A 17,247-nucleotide genomic window follows, 5' to 3' on the forward strand; every position below is an offset into this window, starting at 1 on the left:
AGGGGGTACCCATGAAAAATCCTGTAACAGTGAACAATGCATTTGATTTAGTAAGACTTGGCAATCTAATCCAAGGTATATGATGACCCTATCTTGGATGGGGGTACATGGTACACTGCCTTATCTGGAAAGGGCTATGCAGCCTAAAATGGTTGAAAACCACAGGCGTAGAGGTTGGGAAAGGGCACACTCACCCATGGTGGGCCCCTCACAGCTGGGTGTGGTGAAGCAGGCTCTCTCCTCTCCAGCACCTCCCGCTGATGGGTGCTCCAGTGCTGCAATGGTCTCTCTTCCTATGATCAAGTCCACCCTTTCCAGGGTAACGAGTCTAACAAATAAAGTCCAAGGTCCTTACATTAGGTCTCCTGCCCAACAATGGGTCCTGTGTCCTTGCACCCCTTAGCACAGGGCTTTCCGATGTCTGAAGCCCCCGATGTAAGGAGCCAAAGACCACATCCTCCAGTGGCTAGCAGAGGAGCCTGAGCCTTCCCACTACCCAGGGGTCCAGCCTAGGAACACTGCAATGAGCAGGCCAGGTCCATCTATTCAGACCTGCCCCTGCTACCTCCCTGGGCTTCCTCCTATCATGGCCTTTGCCCAGGCCTTCCCCCCATAACCTCCCCTGGGATCCCCTGACAAATCCAAACCAGCTTTCACCCACCTCAGGCTTGGCCTTTCATGCCCCTTCCATTTCCCTCACTGTTCCCCTCCCAGTGCTCTTTACCTGAGAGCCTGGAGCCCGCCCCTTTCATCAGGGCTTTATCACTCTGCTCCACGCCCAGGGGCTGCTTCATCTCTCCCTGGCCAGCTGTCTGTATTCAGGGAAGGATCCAGGGCTGCCTTGCTTTGCACTAACCACACGGGTCCTGCCCCAGCTGGGGCTCATCAGTAAGTCTGACCCGCCCTCTAGGTGCAGCCCAGTTTGTTCATTGGGCCCCTGAGGGCCACATTAACCCTTTCAGAGCCAGTGTGGGGCCCACACCGTCTCTCAAAAAATAACTGGAGCCATCGGTCCTTCTGTGGCCCCTCGGGCTGGATGAGACCAGCCCCCCAATATCCTCCCTCGTGTTCTCACAGCCCCGGCTTTGAACCAGGGCCCCCTACTGGATTGAAAGCTGCCACAGGTGCTCCCATGTCCCTGAAGAACCAGCTACTGTCACTCTCCTCCCCTGGGCCCCTCAAACCGAAATCTCACAAGCAGCCAGTTACTGCCACCCTCTTTCCCTAGGCCATTCCTGAGCCTCAGTTCCCAAGTACCCAGCCATTATTCCCCTCCTTATCTTGTGGGCGCTAGCGGAATGAATTGGGCCTTGGACACTGAGTTCCTATGGGGAGTGCGTGGCAGGGCAATCTCTCTGTTGCTCCTCAGGTCATGTCAGGCCCCAGGACGTCCAGTACAGAGTTCTTTGTGTTCAGGGCTTGCGTTAACTCACCCAAGTCAGTGTTGCAGATGCTGCCACACCAGCCCTAGAAAGGTTCACCCCAGTGGGCTTGTCCCCACCCCAGAAACCACACCAGGTAGTTTCCAGAGACCCCAGAGGCTGAACTCACCCATTCTCCTAGCTAGGGAGGTCACCTCTTTTCCAGGTGGAGGTGGATGGGTGGCCTGGAGTGGGGAAGTTTGCATGGGCACCGCCCTGTGGAAAAACAGAAGATTCCATTCTCCAGTTCCCTCCAAGCAGCACTAAGTTCCCTCGGGGAAAGAACGCTTTTTGAAGGTGCAAGGGCCTGATCCCATTAGGTGCTGCACACCCTTGACTCCACCTGTTTTCAGATGCCTGGCCTCTGGCAGGATTGAGCCAGCATGGTGCTGTGAGGGGCCACTCAGACCATTGTGCTTGGACAGCCCCAGAAAGAGCGGCTGGGATGAAACCCGGCAGCTGTTTGGGACGAGATCTCCAGGTTGGCATTTATGTAACATCGCAAATGAGCCAACTCCAAAGTGCAGAAGTGAGTGGGTAAGAGCTGGTGACCGCACAGAGCTGAAAAGCTTTTAAAATCATTAGCACAGAGAGCTTGGTGTCAGTCAGTCACCTGGAGAGATGGCTCATGCTGGAGTTGCTCTCCTGAGACATTCCATTTCATATGCAAAGAGGGCTGCTAAACTCCATGAAGACTTCAACTCTTCTACTGCTGCCAAAAACCCACCTCCTTTCTCCTGGGGACCAGGGCAACTATCAGATCTGTGTCTAGCTTGCAGGCTGCATGAGGCAGTTGGGAGCAGGGAGGTGGTGGTAGCTGAGGGACAGGCAAAGCACTGCAGGGTGAGGCTGAGGAATCAGCTACTCAGTTACAAGGGACAGCAAGAGGACACCCAGGGCACTGCTAAGGAGTGTGGTGCAAGAGGTCGGGGAGGTATAGACAGCATCTGGGCTTGCAGCCCATGTTCTAATCTATTGTCCCCACTGGTTCAGCTCAGGGATGCAAAAGGAGAAATAGGTTATGGCTGTGGGCTCCCACACTGACCTCATCGCCCAGAGCAGAGTCCGCAGCTCAGCCACACAACGAGCAAGTGTTCCCCAGAACGCGAGGCTCTGGCATTGCATTGTAAGGCTGGAGCACTGTCATTCCACTCACACTATGGCTGGGGTCTTGAGTCCATACTGTTTTCAGGAGCCCTCCAGTCCCCACAGCAGGGTCCACACCCAGAGGACTGGATGAGCTAGTGAGCCGGATGACAGCAAGGCTTGTTTTATGGCACAGAGAGCTCATCTCAGCTCATTCCCAGGCTGATAAATAGCCATGGTTGAGCCAGCATCAGGCTTGGAGAAGGCAGAGATAAACAGGCTAACGCCGAGGCCAACCCACGCACTCCCCGTTAGCAGGGAGATGACTCAGCCTAGGCTGCAGGAGGAGCTGGAAATGAGATTTGGACTCTGCTAAACTTTTCATGTTGACAAGTGTGGGGTGTGGGGGCCCTCCATTTTCTGCCCTTTGCATTGGACTATCAGGAACACTGGCTGGAGACTCTGGAGCGGAGGCCACAGACTCACCAAGACAGGAGTAGCGCAGAGGCCAGATGGAACCTGAACAAGGGCTTCTTTTTCCCACCTATCTCCTCCCACTGCCCCATCACTTCTGGGATGCCTCTATAAAGATGGACCACCGTCAGAGGTATCCACCACCTGCCTCAACTCCATGGAGTAGAAAAACCTACTCTGATCTCAGCGCTGGATACAGATGGAGGACGGAGCAGCTACCAGTTATTCAGTTGTGTATAAATCATGTCACATTATTGTAAGAAGCTTGTCGTTTTTCCAGAGCCAGCTTCCCACCACTGGCATCTCTGTTGGAACTGGTGGATGCCCATCAGCAGTGGAGGGTGCTCACAGCCACACCCAGCCCACCTGTTTTCAGCAGAAATCACTGCAGGGAAGGCCTAAGAGGTATTGGATTCAGAGAGCTCCCAGCCCCTGCAGCTTCAGCCTTTCCCAGCAGCAACTGGCACCAAGTGGGATGGGGCGAGGAGGAAGAGTAACTATCTTCAGAAACCTGGCTTCAGATTGGCATGGAGACAGCAGACAATGTCCACTCTCGAGTGTATTTTTTAGCATTGCACCCTATGGCTCAGCTTGCAGTGTTCTGCTCAGGGACGGGAGCAGGCTGGAGGAGCAGTCAGGATTCAGACACATGCATGGAGCTGGGAAGGGGCTATGACCTGGAATAGCAGGAGTTTCTGCGTAGTTCAATGGAGATGCACTAGCAGAGCTGCAGGGGGACCCAGTGCTAGCACAGGGGAGCCAGGATTGGGGAGCTGGGCTGTTGGGGTGGAAATGCACACAGCCCCTGCACATTCTGCGGGGCACTGGCCAACACTATTACGCCGTCAATTTCATAGACCCCAGCGCCGCACAATCACATTTCAGGTTGATCCCGAATCCAGAGAGCAAAGACACTTCTCGTGGCTGTTTCCTTTCAGGATTGATAGCCTGGCTTTCTCCTCTGTGGACTAAGCACCAGCGAAGAGAGACAGCAGGAGGCAAATGGCAGATGAAATGAGGGAATTAAAACCTCATTCCCTTGCCAGAGATGAGAGCTAGAAACAAGTTTTCAGCCCAGAACTTTAATATGTAACAAATTACAAGGGAATCTTGTTCTCCAGAATTGCATCCGCCTCCAACCCACTTAGCGCTGTCGAGGCCTATGCCTCCCCCGGGACAAGCCTGAGAGCAGCAGAGATGGATGAGCTGACACAGGCATGACTTCACCTACCTGCCCCACAGTGTGTATGTAAAGTGGTGGGGGTGGGGGAGTGACAGGACAGACACCCCGCCCCCCTTCCCCTAGCACACAGCAATACATCACTGTCAGCAGCACGCAGCAGGCAGGTACTGAGCCGCCAGGCAATAGCTCCAGTGGGGCCTGGCTCAGGTGGGCCTGCTGAGTGTGTCCATGGCAGGGACAGCACGGCCGATGTCTCTTGGCTATCCTGCATGCTGGAGTGCAGGGAGAGGTCATTGTTCCTCCTGCCATTTAGAACGGCTTCTAAGCCCCTTGACTCAGTATCCACCCAAGCCAGTGAAGCTATTGACCTCCTTCTCCCAGGCTGAGATCCAAGAAGCTCCTGTGATGTTCCAGACCTAGATCCATCAAAATCCCATCTCCAACAAACACCCACCCAGCTAGGCTGCCTTGGTAGAGCCCTGGCTCCCAGGCATGTGCCCTCTCTTCCCACATGGGCATCCAGTCCCAGGGGGATTGGTTAGTGCAAGGTCTTTGAGAGACAAGAACCCTTCACTGCAAGGGATGAGCCAACCGTTCATCTTCCCTCTGGCCCAAGGCAAGCTGATGGGGCAGATGGGTCACAACAGGCGGGGACGGGTTAGTAATGCAGGGTGCAGTGCAAGGCAGAACAACCCTTGGAGGGTGCAGTGTACAGGATGGTCCCTGCTGACAGCAGTTAGCTGAACTCCAACCATAGGCCTGGCCCAGCCAACCCTGGTTTCAAACACCTCAGAGCTTTGGGCTGCCTGAAATCCAGCCTGGAGCAGGAGCCGGGTTTGGGGCTTGAGTCCATCTCTGATTAAATCTGAGCCTTCCCAGACCAGCCAGAACATCCACCCGCACCGTGCTCCTCCTTCCCTGTATTTCAGCCCCGGGCCCAAGCTGTGTGGGCACCAAGAACAGACCTTGAACAGGAATGACCCCACATGCACACTCGGTCAGATCTGACCCGAACTCACTGGGACGACTGACCGTAACTTCTGTTGTAACAAGGGCTGGAACGATTTCCCCATTCAGAGATTCCAGTCACTCATCCTCTCAATCTACTGGGGTTCATTGAGGAAGGATGCTCCAATGGTTCAGGCACTAGACTGGTACTTGGGAGACCTGGGCTCAAGTCCCGGCTCCACCACAGACTCCCTGTGTGACCTTGGGCCAGTCACTTAGTCTCTCTGTGCCTCAGTTTCCCATCTGTGCTGATAATAGCCCCGCCCTGCCACACAGGGGAGCTGGGCAGATGAACACAGTAGTGATGGTGAGGTGCTCAGATAAGTAATTTAGATCCCAAAACAACCTGAGCCTCAAAGAGAGTAAACAAGCCAGGACAGGAGTGGGGACCCGAGACAGCAGCAGCCCACACCCTGCACTGTTGTGTGATTGTTGCATTGATGCTTTCTCCGGGATAGGTGCTATGCAGCGTCTGCTCCCATCCGTTCTCCTCTCTGGGACTGTAACACTTTGGGTGGATTTATACAGTACATTGGTGCCGTAAATTAAAGTGAGGGATCAGAGTAAGCAGCAGCCTGTGGAGCATGCTATAAATTACAGGCAAACAGGCTCCAATCCCAGAAGGTGCACTTAGTCTGGAGATATTAGTCTGCAGGTTCCCAGCCAGACACACGATCCTGACAGCTCCAACCTCAGAGCGTTGCCATCTCCTCTGCCTCCTGCCCCTGCGGGGAGTGGGGACTTTCTACCTCCTGCCACACCAGGGTCACAGAAACAAAGTCCAGCAGTGTCCTTCCATGTACAGCAGGGAAATCTGGTGCTGAAGCAAGGGGGTGAGTTTCTGGAGGGCTGGGCAGAGAGAGAACACACTGCCCCACAGGGCTGCATTCAGCTCTCCGGTGGGAGTCATCCCAACAGTGACTGGCCGTAATGGGACCAGAAACATCCCACACCACCAGGCACTGGAGGGAAAAGAGCCTTTTGACTTAACCCAATCACAGCACCTTGGCCTGAGTTGGAATGGGCGGGGGCAGCACCGGGGAAAAGCCCTCACTGGGCCTGCCCTTTCTTTCTCAGGCAAGCTGCTTGGGTTCTCCCATCACCAGCTGGTCAGTAGCCTGTTCTCAGTGGAAGCAAAAAGAAAAGGAGTACTTGTGGCACCTTAGAGACTAACCAATTTATTTGAGCATGAGCTTTCGTGAGCTACAGCTCACTTCAAGCAGAAGCCTATGGACAGTGCGTCCCCTTCGCTGAAGGAGTCCTGGATAATCACGCCTCCTCCCCTAAGGATTCTAACAACAAAAATTTTGGTGGCCTCAGAGTGCAGCCACCAACTCTTGCTGGTGGCCGCTCTCACAATTTTCCCTAAAATACTTAATTAGCTTTGGGAAAAACAAATATGCACATATCCATGTCCAAATCAACAGAATAGCACAAATCAGGTGCTTTGCATGTTGTCTTTTTTCTTGTTTCTTTTGCTTTTTTGGTTGTTTTTTGTTTGTTTGTTTGTTTTTTGTTAAGGACTTGCTGGCTACTAAGTCTCCTGGGAAAAGTGATATTAACATACAAACAAATATCACTCTTCACAGCAGACTTACTCAGCCCTTGCAAGCCTGGGGACAAATTAAGTCCTGAATGAGGAGGTGGGTACGGAAGCAGTGGGGACCAGGGGTGATGGAGCACTGGGGGAGGCAGTGGGGGCCAGGATTAATTAGGGGGGTGTTGAGCTCAGGGCCAGAGCCCGCCACGGTGTGGCTGGGGAATGGAGCCCGAAGCCCTGTGGCTTGAGCCTGCCACCCGCCACCACAGGGCTGAAGCCCGACCTCACCACCCCGGGAAGGTGGGGAACTCACTGGCTGCCTGCTCCTCCTGCTTTTGTGTCTCAGGGGGGCGGGCAGGGCCCAACCACTGCTGGCGGTGCTGCGGGAGGGGCCGCTGCTTTGCCCCTCCTCCCCCCAATCACCACCCAGGAGTCTGTGGCCGCAAGAAAAGCTCCTGGTGGCCACATTTGAGAAACACTGCAAGCCCCTTGTCCTACCAAACTCAGATCCCCTTGGCAGAAGCCCAGCTGCTTCCTTCTCTGTTCTGTGCCCTCCTCATTACTGACTAATGCTGCAGGGCTCTCCCACCAGGCTTGGGTTTGTAACAGCTGTTGTGGGGTGGGGTAGATTTAAGATGCTGTCTTTGGGACAGACCCCTCCTGCCCTGGCCCAGTGTGTGGGATTTGTACATCCCATTGCAGTTCCCAAAATGAGCAGCTCCTTCACCAAATGAAGATTATTTCTAAACAAGTGGCTGGGGAAGGAAACAATACCCCCACCCCCTGCTTCTTTCCAGGGCCACCCTTTTCCCCCAGACCCTAGTTGACTATTTACCTTTGAGACTACGTGCAAGGCAACCTTGAAACACGGGATCAAAGTCAAACTGTGAGGATCAAGGCCCCCATTGCCCAGCCCCTTGTGATGACAGGGAACTGTTTGTATTGGATGTAGCTAGTTGATCATGATGGTCCTTCCCTTCTTGGTGCCCCCAAGGTCCCAGCCAATATGGCATAGAGATCAATCCCCGCCCCATCCCCAGGCCCTAAAGTGGGTCAGCAGCATGTGTGATAAGTCAGGTGGCTAGCAGTGTCCAGTTGGAGGATCATGGTAATGTAGGGGAGTCCACTGCACAACTGCTAGGAATGGATGTGACCACAGAATCGTTGGTGGCAGGGAAGTGGAAAGTTATTAACAAGGCGTCCTAACATCCTGAAAGCTCAAATCCCCCAGGGATTCGGCCCATTGTACGGCTTTGTGTAAACAGAGAGCACAAAACAGTCTCTGCCCAGAGAGCTCACAGTCCAGTCTCCCCAAACCCGCTACCGGTTCTGAAGCAACTCCATTTGCCCCAACATTTTAAAGGGGGCAAGGGCAGAACAACGTGCTTAAAAATAATACAGCCAAGTATTTTCCTTTCTCCTCTGATGGTTTATTTATCAGTAAATTGCTATTTCATAAAAGCAATAGACATGAAATACGAGGACAGAAATTGCCAGTGACTTTTAATTTGGGTACTGCTGATTCCTCTGTTCCAGCTATTGATTTTCCATGAAGATGAATCCCGGCTCCCCAGCCCACAGTGACAGGCAGTATCTGAGCATTTTGCTCACTCCTCAAGATTGGAAATATTTGTTTTATTTACTGTCAGACCGCACTAATGAGGAGAGGAGGAAAATCAATTGGCTCCTTATATTTTGATCTTGAAGACAGAACCAACAAGTTCTTAATTTTAATGGTGTGGGAATGGGGATGGGACAGAATAACTGACTAATGCCACACACTGCATCTGTCAGCACTTCTACAGGGCTGTCTTGGCTGATGAGAAGGGGGGAAACGGAGTACACGGAGATTGATTGCTTCATGCTAATTTATATTCATATTAATTTATAGAGATTCATAGAGTCTTGTAAAGCCTTATGGGCAAACTGATCCCTGGCGTAATGCCACCAAACTCCGTGGTGTTATTGTACAGATGACAAGAAACTAAGATCATCAGCCAGTCTATATTTTTACATTTCTAAATTCAAGATGGATGCCCACAGGCTATTTGGGAGTCTGGGTGGGGTGGGAAATTTATAAGGGGCCCCTGTCTTTTTCCGAATCCATTTGGGGTGGATATTGGTATTTATGACAGTGAGGAACTGATAGCGCTCCCTGCAGCAGGATCTGGGCAAGTTTCTCCACAGAGCTCTAGCAATGCCCCAGTTCAGACGTGCAACACCCTTACTGTTAAAAGGTACTGAGGTGAAATCCTAGGCCTAGCCAAGTCAGTGGGAAAACTCCCATTGACCTCAGTGGAGCCAGGATTTAACCCTAGGTCCCTAAAGTGCTGTGCCACCCAGTTCAGACTTGCAACATTTCTACGGTTCTAGTCTTATGCCCCCACCTTCCTCAGCTCAATCCTGACCTACAGCGACATGTCAGCTTTCCCACTCCTTGGCCTCTCCGGCCCCAAGACTCAAATCCAATGCATTAGAGCGTGGCAGACCTTCTCTTGTGGAGACATATGTACTAAGGAGCCCAAGTGAGCCCCTGTCGCTTATTTCCCTCATGATCTAATCCAGATTTGGTCACTGGCCTCCAGTGGTGAAACCTCTGCTCCATCACTTGACCCTTTTCAAATGAAGTCCTTTTAAAAATTATGTTGATGTGCAAAAAACTCCCAGAGGCAAAGGACAACTCCATGCAGCAGTGACAAGGACCACCATGCTTCACACCATGAGCTCTGCCCTGCAAGTCCACACTGAGACAGACTCCTGGGCAGAGACTTGTGCCCTCTCCAGGGAGCAATGCCCCTCAGCAAGGATTTTCAGTGACACCAAGCAGCGTTTTCAGAACAGAGCAGCATTAGACAACCTGAACACGGCACTGGAAGAACTCAGGTTAGCATGGAAAAAACATAGTCTGTCTGGCCAAGCCAGAGCAACCGACCAGTCAAGCTGTAATGGATTCCATTTCAGATTCTGTCTCTCCCGGATTCCTTGGGCAGATCCTGATGCAAGCAGCCAGCTTCTTCCAGAAGCCCACTCACTCTCCCCAGCTGGTCACCTCTCAGTCCTTTGTCTCCAGGCAGGGCCACACTGAGTTCACAACCCCACCCACCCAAGTTTCCCCACTGTTGAGTGTTGATTGTTCAGTCACTGGAGATTGCATTCTCCCTCTGAACCCCTTGGTGATCTGGGTCGGTTTCAATCAGTTCCTTAAAGATTCCTATTCACTGCAACCCAGTCAGCAAACTGACACCCACACCTCATGTCCTGAGCTGTTCCAGGAGCCATGTTAACCCTTTTGCACCCACTGTGTAGCAATGCAAAGTACAGAGGGAAACTGAGGCAAACAGGGTTCATAAAAACATACAGAAAATTCCTGTTTTGTCATACATAGGGCAAGCAATTATGGGCCAGCATTCCCAGGGACTGATCAGTGAGGTTCCCATTGATGTCACTGAGAGCTGCAGGTGCTTGGCACCTCTGACAAGCAGGCCATTAACTGCTGTGCCTTGGGTTCCTCCTCTGTAAAATAGAGCTGCCTGCCTCACTGGGTGCCGGAAGGCTTGATGTTTGACAGCATTCTGAAGATGTACAGCGCCAGAGTAGTGCTAAGTATCACGTTCACAAAGGGAGTCACTGTGCGTTGAGAGGAGGAATGAGCATGGATCAAGGTATAATCAGCTATAATAAATTGTGTGCAAGAAGAGGAGATGTAGTGTGTGGCAGGTCATGGATACAGAAGGTTTAAACTGAGTGCTGTGCGTGAAAAGTGCAGGGTGGGTGGCAGCGGAGAAAAATGCAGGTGGGGGGGGGAGTGAGCGGCATGTGTGCAGTGGGTGAAAGGTGAGGGAGGTGGGTCTAGAGGCTACAGAGTGATGGCTCTGCAGTGGATGGCATATGAAGGAGATGCTCCTAAAGAAGGAAATGAGCAGCTCAGTTCTCTCTCGGCACTGGACCCTCCCAGACCTGTCTAGTTTTCCCTCTTCTACTCTGGGAAGGAGTGTGGAGGCAGGGGGGATAGTTTTGGATAGGTGTCTTGGATGCTTCGTATTGGGCAGCCAAAAACATCTCACCCGTATTTCTTTCCCCTGTGCAGAAAAACCCTGCCTACTCCCTATTCAACAGCATGCTCCCACTGCAATGAGGCAAAGTTTAAAACAGCATAAATCTTTCAGTGGTTTCCACTGATGGGGCAAGGAGGGGAGTGGGACAGACGATTTTGCTGCCCTCTTGTGGAGAAAGGATATAGAAAATTATCTTTCATCCTTTAGTTCTGACCTAGCAATGGTGTCCGAGGGGGCGTAGAGCAGAATCCCTCTCCTAAGGACTCACTAAAAGCTTATTTTTCCCACAAAGTTCATTCCTGTAAATCAAACCCCATGGACATTAAGAGACCAGCACTCACCTTCTAGCCCATGAGTGCACCTGAGATTGACCGGGACTCTCCTGTCTGTTCCAACCGGAGACATTCCCAGGAGTGGATGCAGAGCAGTCTCAGCACAAGGCCTTTGCAGCTTGTCCCTTCCGGCTGCCTAGCAGGTCCTGTGATTCCCCCTCTGGGGTAGTTCTCTGTCCAGTTCTCTATATTCTTCCAGTCTTCATACATAGAACCTAAATGTTAAGGGCCACATTGTGATCCCCTTACGCCCACTCACTAACCCCTTCCGCCATGAATACACCAATCAGCCATCTCCAGGAATCAGGTACTATGCAAGTATCTGGGATCTGGCCCTAAGGCAGGAAGCTGTGTAAACCCCTTAAAGAAAAGTAATTGAAAATGGGCTCAGGGCCACGTATCTGCACCGGTTAGTTTTGTGAAGCAAAATGTATTTATTAGGTCCTAAGCATAGTTCTCAGTGCCCCAAACCCCACCCGGAGGCAGATAGGAATGAAATCTATAATGGTAGGTACCTAGGCACATGCAAGCCCAGGATGCAGTGTGGGCCAGCTGTATTCTCCCTGCCAACTGGAACAGTGAAATCGTAGGATCCAAAACCGGGCGGACAGGAGCACAAAAGAAACAAAAAATCAGGGCTGGTCTTAACCCTTAAGAGAGTTTCTATGCTGCTGTTTCCTGGTGTCCTCCCCAGAACCAGGCACAGACCCACCCCCTTCCCCCCAAGCAGTCCTCTGCCACTGACCCAGCTCAGACCCCCCATCCTGCCCAGCGCTGCAGAACCAACCCAGCTGCCCCTCATTCACCCATCCCCAGTTCCCCACTCATCCAGCCCCCCACCTGTGCCTCTCCCGCCTCCCCAGCCCCGTCCCCTGCCTGTGCCTCCCCCAGCCCCCCCACACCCTGCCCTCCCTGTGCCTCCCCACCCGCCACCCCCACAGCCCTGCCCAGCCCCCCTGCTCTGCCTCTCCCAGCCCCCACCCCCAGCCCTGACCTCCCTGTGCCTCCCCCAGACCCCCACACCCTGACCTCCCTGTGCCTCCCCACCTGCCCAGCCCCCCACAGACCTCCCCTTGCCTCTCCCCGCCCCTCACCCAGTGCCCTGCCCTACCCGCGGGGGGCAGACGGGGCGGGCCCCGGAACCCGCGGGCGGGGGGGGGTTACGAACAATGGGTTCCCATGGCAGCTGCCTGGGGCTGGCCGGAGCCAGGGCAGCCCGGCCCAGGAGAGGGGGCGGCGGGGAGCGGCCCCGGGACACGCCGCCCGGCTCGGCCACAGGTCAGGACGCCCACCCCCCGCGGGCAACCAGCCAGAGGGGACCCCGGGGGCAGAAAGGGGGGCCGGGGAGCGTCATGGAGGAGGGACTCCTGAGAGGATGGTGCAGTAAAAGGGGGGCGGCTGCAGGAAGGGGGAGCCCAGGGGAGGGCCATGGAGGGGGGGACCCCTGAGGGGATGGTGCAGGAAGAGGGGAGCCTGGGGGGAGGGGCATGGAGAGGGGAGGGGCAGGAAGGGGGACCCCTCAGGGGATGGTGCAGGAAGAGGGGAGCCTGGGGAGAGGGGCATGGAGAGGGGGAGGGGCAGGAAGGGGGAGCCCAGGGGCGGGCCATGGAGGGGTGACCCCTGAGGGGATGGTGCAGGAAGGGGGCAGGGAAGGTGGAATTCCCAGGGGGAGGGCCATGGAGGGGGAAGGACTCCCAGGGGTGGATGGTGGGCAGAGAGCAGTGGGTGGACAGAGCGGGCACAGAGGCTCAGGAGAGCCCCCACAAGGCAAAGCGTGGGGGGGGCATGGAAGACCCTTCTCTGTGCCTCCCTGCTGTGGGCACAGAGGGGGAAAGCCAAGGAGGCCTGGCACTCCCCAGCCAGTGGAGGGCGAGCCCCGGATCCCCTCACTGCCATTAGCAGGGCATCCCCTCACCTTCCCCTCAGCTGGAGCGTCAGCTACCCCTAGTGCCCTCTGCAAGTCAGGGTGTTGCAGCAGGGTCAGACTGGGCCCTGCGCTGTCATGCCCCTAACGAGGAGGAGGAACAATTATCTCTTTCTAGAGTACAACAGAAAACACAAAAGCAGCCACAGTTCAGCACTACCAGACTCTGTGTATCATACTGGCAGCATCAGGCTCTCCCTAGACTGTCACTTAGGCCTGCTGGCCGGGATCATCCAAGGTTCCCTAGTGAATTAGCACCTCTCTCCCAACAATTTACATCAGCCTCAGTTACTAAAGCTGAACACCTTGTTAAAATCTAAATTCACTTCTCCTTCATCCCGCTGCCTCTTTTGTCTTTCTCTGAACAAACTGCAAGGCATAAGCCCCTTTCACTGTCATGTATAGTCAGTTTCACTTTCGGCATCTTCCCTGCTTTCATTTTTTTTTAGGCCCCAATTCCTGCTGTTGTTGCATGCAGCTAGATCCTCACTCCTCCATAAAGCCATGCAGGTGTTTTAAAAGCATCTCTGGCCAGTGGAATGCAGAAATAATTATAGAAACATTTCTGTTTGATTTAGCTTTGTAAGAGCTTGTTTTTACATCATCTAAAGTTTTGAGCCACATAACCAAATAAGCTGCTAGCTCTATATTACGTTTCATATTGTGGTGTCCTGGGGCTGATCTGTGTCAATTTTTTGGCTTTACCTTGTTTTCCTGCATTTTTCTGATGGAAAGAATAAAGTTTAAAAAATTCAGGACACATTTGAATTGACAATATCCTTGAAAAAGCATCCCGGCAAATGAAGGGATTATCATGAAAAATAAGTGCATGCAGTGTTGTTGTAGCCATGTTGGTCCCAGGATAACAGAGAGACAAGGCGGGTGAGGGAATATCTTTTATTGGACCAACTTCTGAAGGTGAGAGAGAGAGATGCTTTCTGTCTACACAGAGCTCTTCTTCAGGTCTGGGAAAAGTACATGCTGAAAGCTCAAAAGCTTGTCTCTCACCCCTGGAAGCTGGTCCAATAAAAGATATTCCCTCACTTACCGTGAGAAATAAGTGACACTTTTGCACTTCTATAATCCAAAGACTGAAAGCACGTCACAAATTTAATTGTACCTCATAATATAATACCCCATGAAGTTAAGTATTACCAGCCACATTATATAAATGGGGATAACGGGGCACAGACTGCTGCTGTTCTACCCGCTAAGTAACATGGTCTTGTCAGAAAACATGTGAGGAGAAAGAATAAAATATCAGAATTATGCACTGTAAACACTTTATAAAAAACAACTCTAAAACAAGCCGATGCCATGGATGTCAGATAGCTACTTGAGAGCTATTCTCCGTTTGTGTCACTAGCCCCCTCGTCGTGGTATTGAAGTGTAGCTAGGGCTAGCAAAGCAACATCTTGACATTGCACATTTTCTTTGTCTTCCATATCAACTATGTTCAGTTTTCAAGTCTAAATATGAGCTTCAAACTGGCATCCAAAACAAGCTGCATTCTGGTTCAGTCATTATCACTGTCAGTGAAGATTCAAGAACCGGAATTTAGCTGACAATTCTGTTTTTGATACCTAAGTCATAGATACCTCAACTAAAAGATAATACAGGTAGGTCTTCCATGGCTATATTGGCTCAGCAGTGGTATTAAACAGTACTCTTGCCTTGGTCATTGTAGGAAACAGATACAACGAAGGAAACAGAGCAGATATGGAGTTTAAAAGGGCCATTTCCATTGTCCCTTTTCTCACTGATTAACCATTACTTCGTTCATGTTTGTTTTTCACTTGTTGTGTGTCATGTTGTTACAGTGAAACGCTTATGGAATTACACGTTTCATCCACATGCAATTGAATATAATTCATTCGGAACTATTATAATGCAAACTAAACAAAAGGTGGGGAGAAGGATTTGTCATTCAAAATGTTGACTTTCAGGAATGGGTTGCACAGTCAAACAGAAAGGACACATGATAGTTCCTCTCTTTACAACTCTGGTGAGGTCACACTGGGACCATCACATTCAGTTTGGGCCACTGCACTCCCAAAAAGACATTGATAGATTGGAGGGGTTTTAAAGATCAGCAGCCAAGCTGATTTGAAGCCAGTATCCTGCAGTTGCCTAAAGGAAAGCCTAAGACCTGAATGGGTGTATAGCTTGGCTAAGCAAATTAAGGGAGAGACGTAGACACTTGCTGATATGAGAGATGTGAATGACCAGCAAGAATGGAGAAAGAGATAACTTAGGGTGGTATAAAGGGGTCTCATTAGAACTAATGAGATAAGGAAAAAATGTGAGAGTATCAGGATCCGTTATTTACCCCTTCACACAAGAACCAGGAGTCATCTAATGAAATTAATAGGCAGCAGGTTTAAAACAAACAAAAGGAAGTATTTCTTCACACAACGTACTGTCAACCTATATAACTCTTTGCCAGAAGGTGTCGTGAAGGCCAAAGCTACGTTGGGGTTAAAAAAAACAATTAGGTAAGTTCATGGAGGATACGTCCATCAATGGCTATTAGCCAAGATGGTCAGGGATGCAACCCCATGCTCTGAGAGTCCCTAGACCCTGATTGCTAGAAGCTAGGCATGAACAACATGGGATGGATCACTCACTAATTGTCCAGTTCATTCTCTCTGAAGCATCTGGCATTGGCCACTGTCAGAAGACAGGATACTGGGCTAAATGGACCATTGGTCTGACCCATTATGGCCTTTCTTATGTTCTTATTTATTAAATGAAGATATAGTCTCTCAAGGGAAATAGCAGGAGCCCAGTTGACTGGGATATTTAGGACTAGACTAGGCAAAGCACTCAAAATGGTAATGTTAGAAAGGAATGTTCTAGCATTGGCAGGGAGCCTGATAGAGTCTAACAGAAATTAGAGATGGGATAAGAACTAAAATGATTTATAATTAATGTTATAGTATAAGGAAACAGCAGTCACTATCATGGTATGCTCCATATTGACTGCTTTTCCTTTGGTTCTTAAAGGTTGTTATTGTTGCTTTCCTGCACAGCAACTATGAGTTTTGGAACCATGGATGTGTATTTGAATGAGATAGAAAACAATCTGCAGAGTATTTTGTACAACAAAGAGGAGGACCAGGAGAATGAAACCTGGAAGATGTACATGGAGAGAAAGAACATTGTGCTGGAGTTTCTGCACTCTGACTTGAGTCTCCACCTGCTGAAACGCCACCATAAGCGAATTGAACTTCTGAAAAAGTGCTCTTATTACATTGAAATTCTGCCCAAGCATTTGGCACTGGGAGACCAGAACCACCTCATGCTGCCCACCACTATGTTCCAGCTGGTTGACCCCTGGAGATTCCAGAGGATGAAGAAGTTGGGAACAGTCCAAACCAAAATCCAGCTGTTGCTCTTAACTGACCTGTTAGAACAACTGGAACAGGGGCGGGAGGAGCTGGTCCACTTCCTGGAGACCTATGACATGGTAACATTCCTCGCCAGGTGGGACTTGGTCAAGCAAAAGCTGTCAAATCTGTCTGAGCTGATGGATAATTTCCTTGCCATGCTAGTGCCAGGAAGGCTGTATGTTAAGCATCGTCTGGTGTCAGATGTTGGGGCTACCAAAATCCCACACATTAGGCTTGTTCTGAGTACCAAGATGCCAGTGATGTTTGATCGAAAGGAATCAGTGGCCCATGAGGACTGGGTGAGCCTCAAGTGGTTTATCACAAGTCAACAGTCACAGCCTGAACAGTATGAACTCAGGTTTAAGCTACTGGAGCCCCGAACCCAGCAAGAGAGGATCCAGTGTGGAATAATGCCGGTCACGTCCAACATGTGTGAAATCCAGAACCTGCTGTCTGACAGATCATACAGATTCACAGTTAAAAGGGCGGAGACTTACACACTCGTCTATGAACAGTGGTGCGATACCATCACATTGGAGACAAAACCTTACCCTGATGAAGGCATGGAGAGCACCATGTGCGAACCCTGACGGATGAAGCAGCAGCAGAGAATTTTCTAATTTTGTCAATTCAAAGAAGTTGAAGAAGTAAAATTTAAAATGTATTTTTAAAGGTTTTTGCATAAAAATTGAGCTGTTGTGTCTTCAATTGTAATTTTACAAAGTGCCTCATATACATCTTTATGGGCTGAAAACAACACAGTTTAAACAGTCACCACTGCCCCTCATGCCTCCACCCATCCTTTGCAACGTCCGTTGCCAATGAAGGCCAG

The 17,247-nt window shown here is 51.1% G+C and overlaps 1 protein-coding gene across 2 annotated transcripts; it reads left to right on the plus strand.

Annotated features, from left to right (window-relative positions):
• Positions 1-12,268: 12,268 nt before the first annotated feature.
• Positions 12,269-17,052, plus strand: FNDC11 (fibronectin type III domain containing 11). Of its 2 annotated transcripts, none has more exons than XM_048819746.2 (2): positions 12,269-12,377; positions 16,056-17,052. In XM_048819746.2, the coding sequence occupies exons 1-2, from the start codon at positions 12,269-12,271 to the stop codon at positions 17,003-17,005; spliced, it is 1,059 nt and encodes a 352-aa protein (XP_048675703.1). In that variant the 3' UTR covers positions 17,006-17,052. The 2 variants fall into 2 exon arrangements, with proteins under 2 accessions (XP_048675703.1, XP_074974634.1); XM_075118533.1 differs by lacking the exon at positions 12,269-12,377 and adding an exon at positions 14,541-14,642 and having other exon boundaries at positions 16,030-17,052.
• Positions 17,053-17,247: the final 195 nt, after the last annotated feature.

The sequence above is a fragment of the Caretta caretta genome, chromosome 13, assembly GCF_965140235.1.
Source record: "Caretta caretta isolate rCarCar2 chromosome 13, rCarCar1.hap1, whole genome shotgun sequence".
NCBI classification, from domain to species: domain Eukaryota; kingdom Metazoa; phylum Chordata; order Testudines; family Cheloniidae; genus Caretta; species Caretta caretta.

Coding starts and splice junctions, on each gene's coding strand:
- FNDC11 (XM_048819746.2), top strand. CDS start 12,269: ATGGGTTCCCATGGCAGCTGCCTGGGGCTGGCCGGAGCCAGGGCAGCC. Junction 12,378..16,055: donor GCCGCCCGGCTCGGCCACAG/GTCAGGACGCCC, acceptor TTTCCTGCACAG/CAACTATGAGTTTTGGAACC.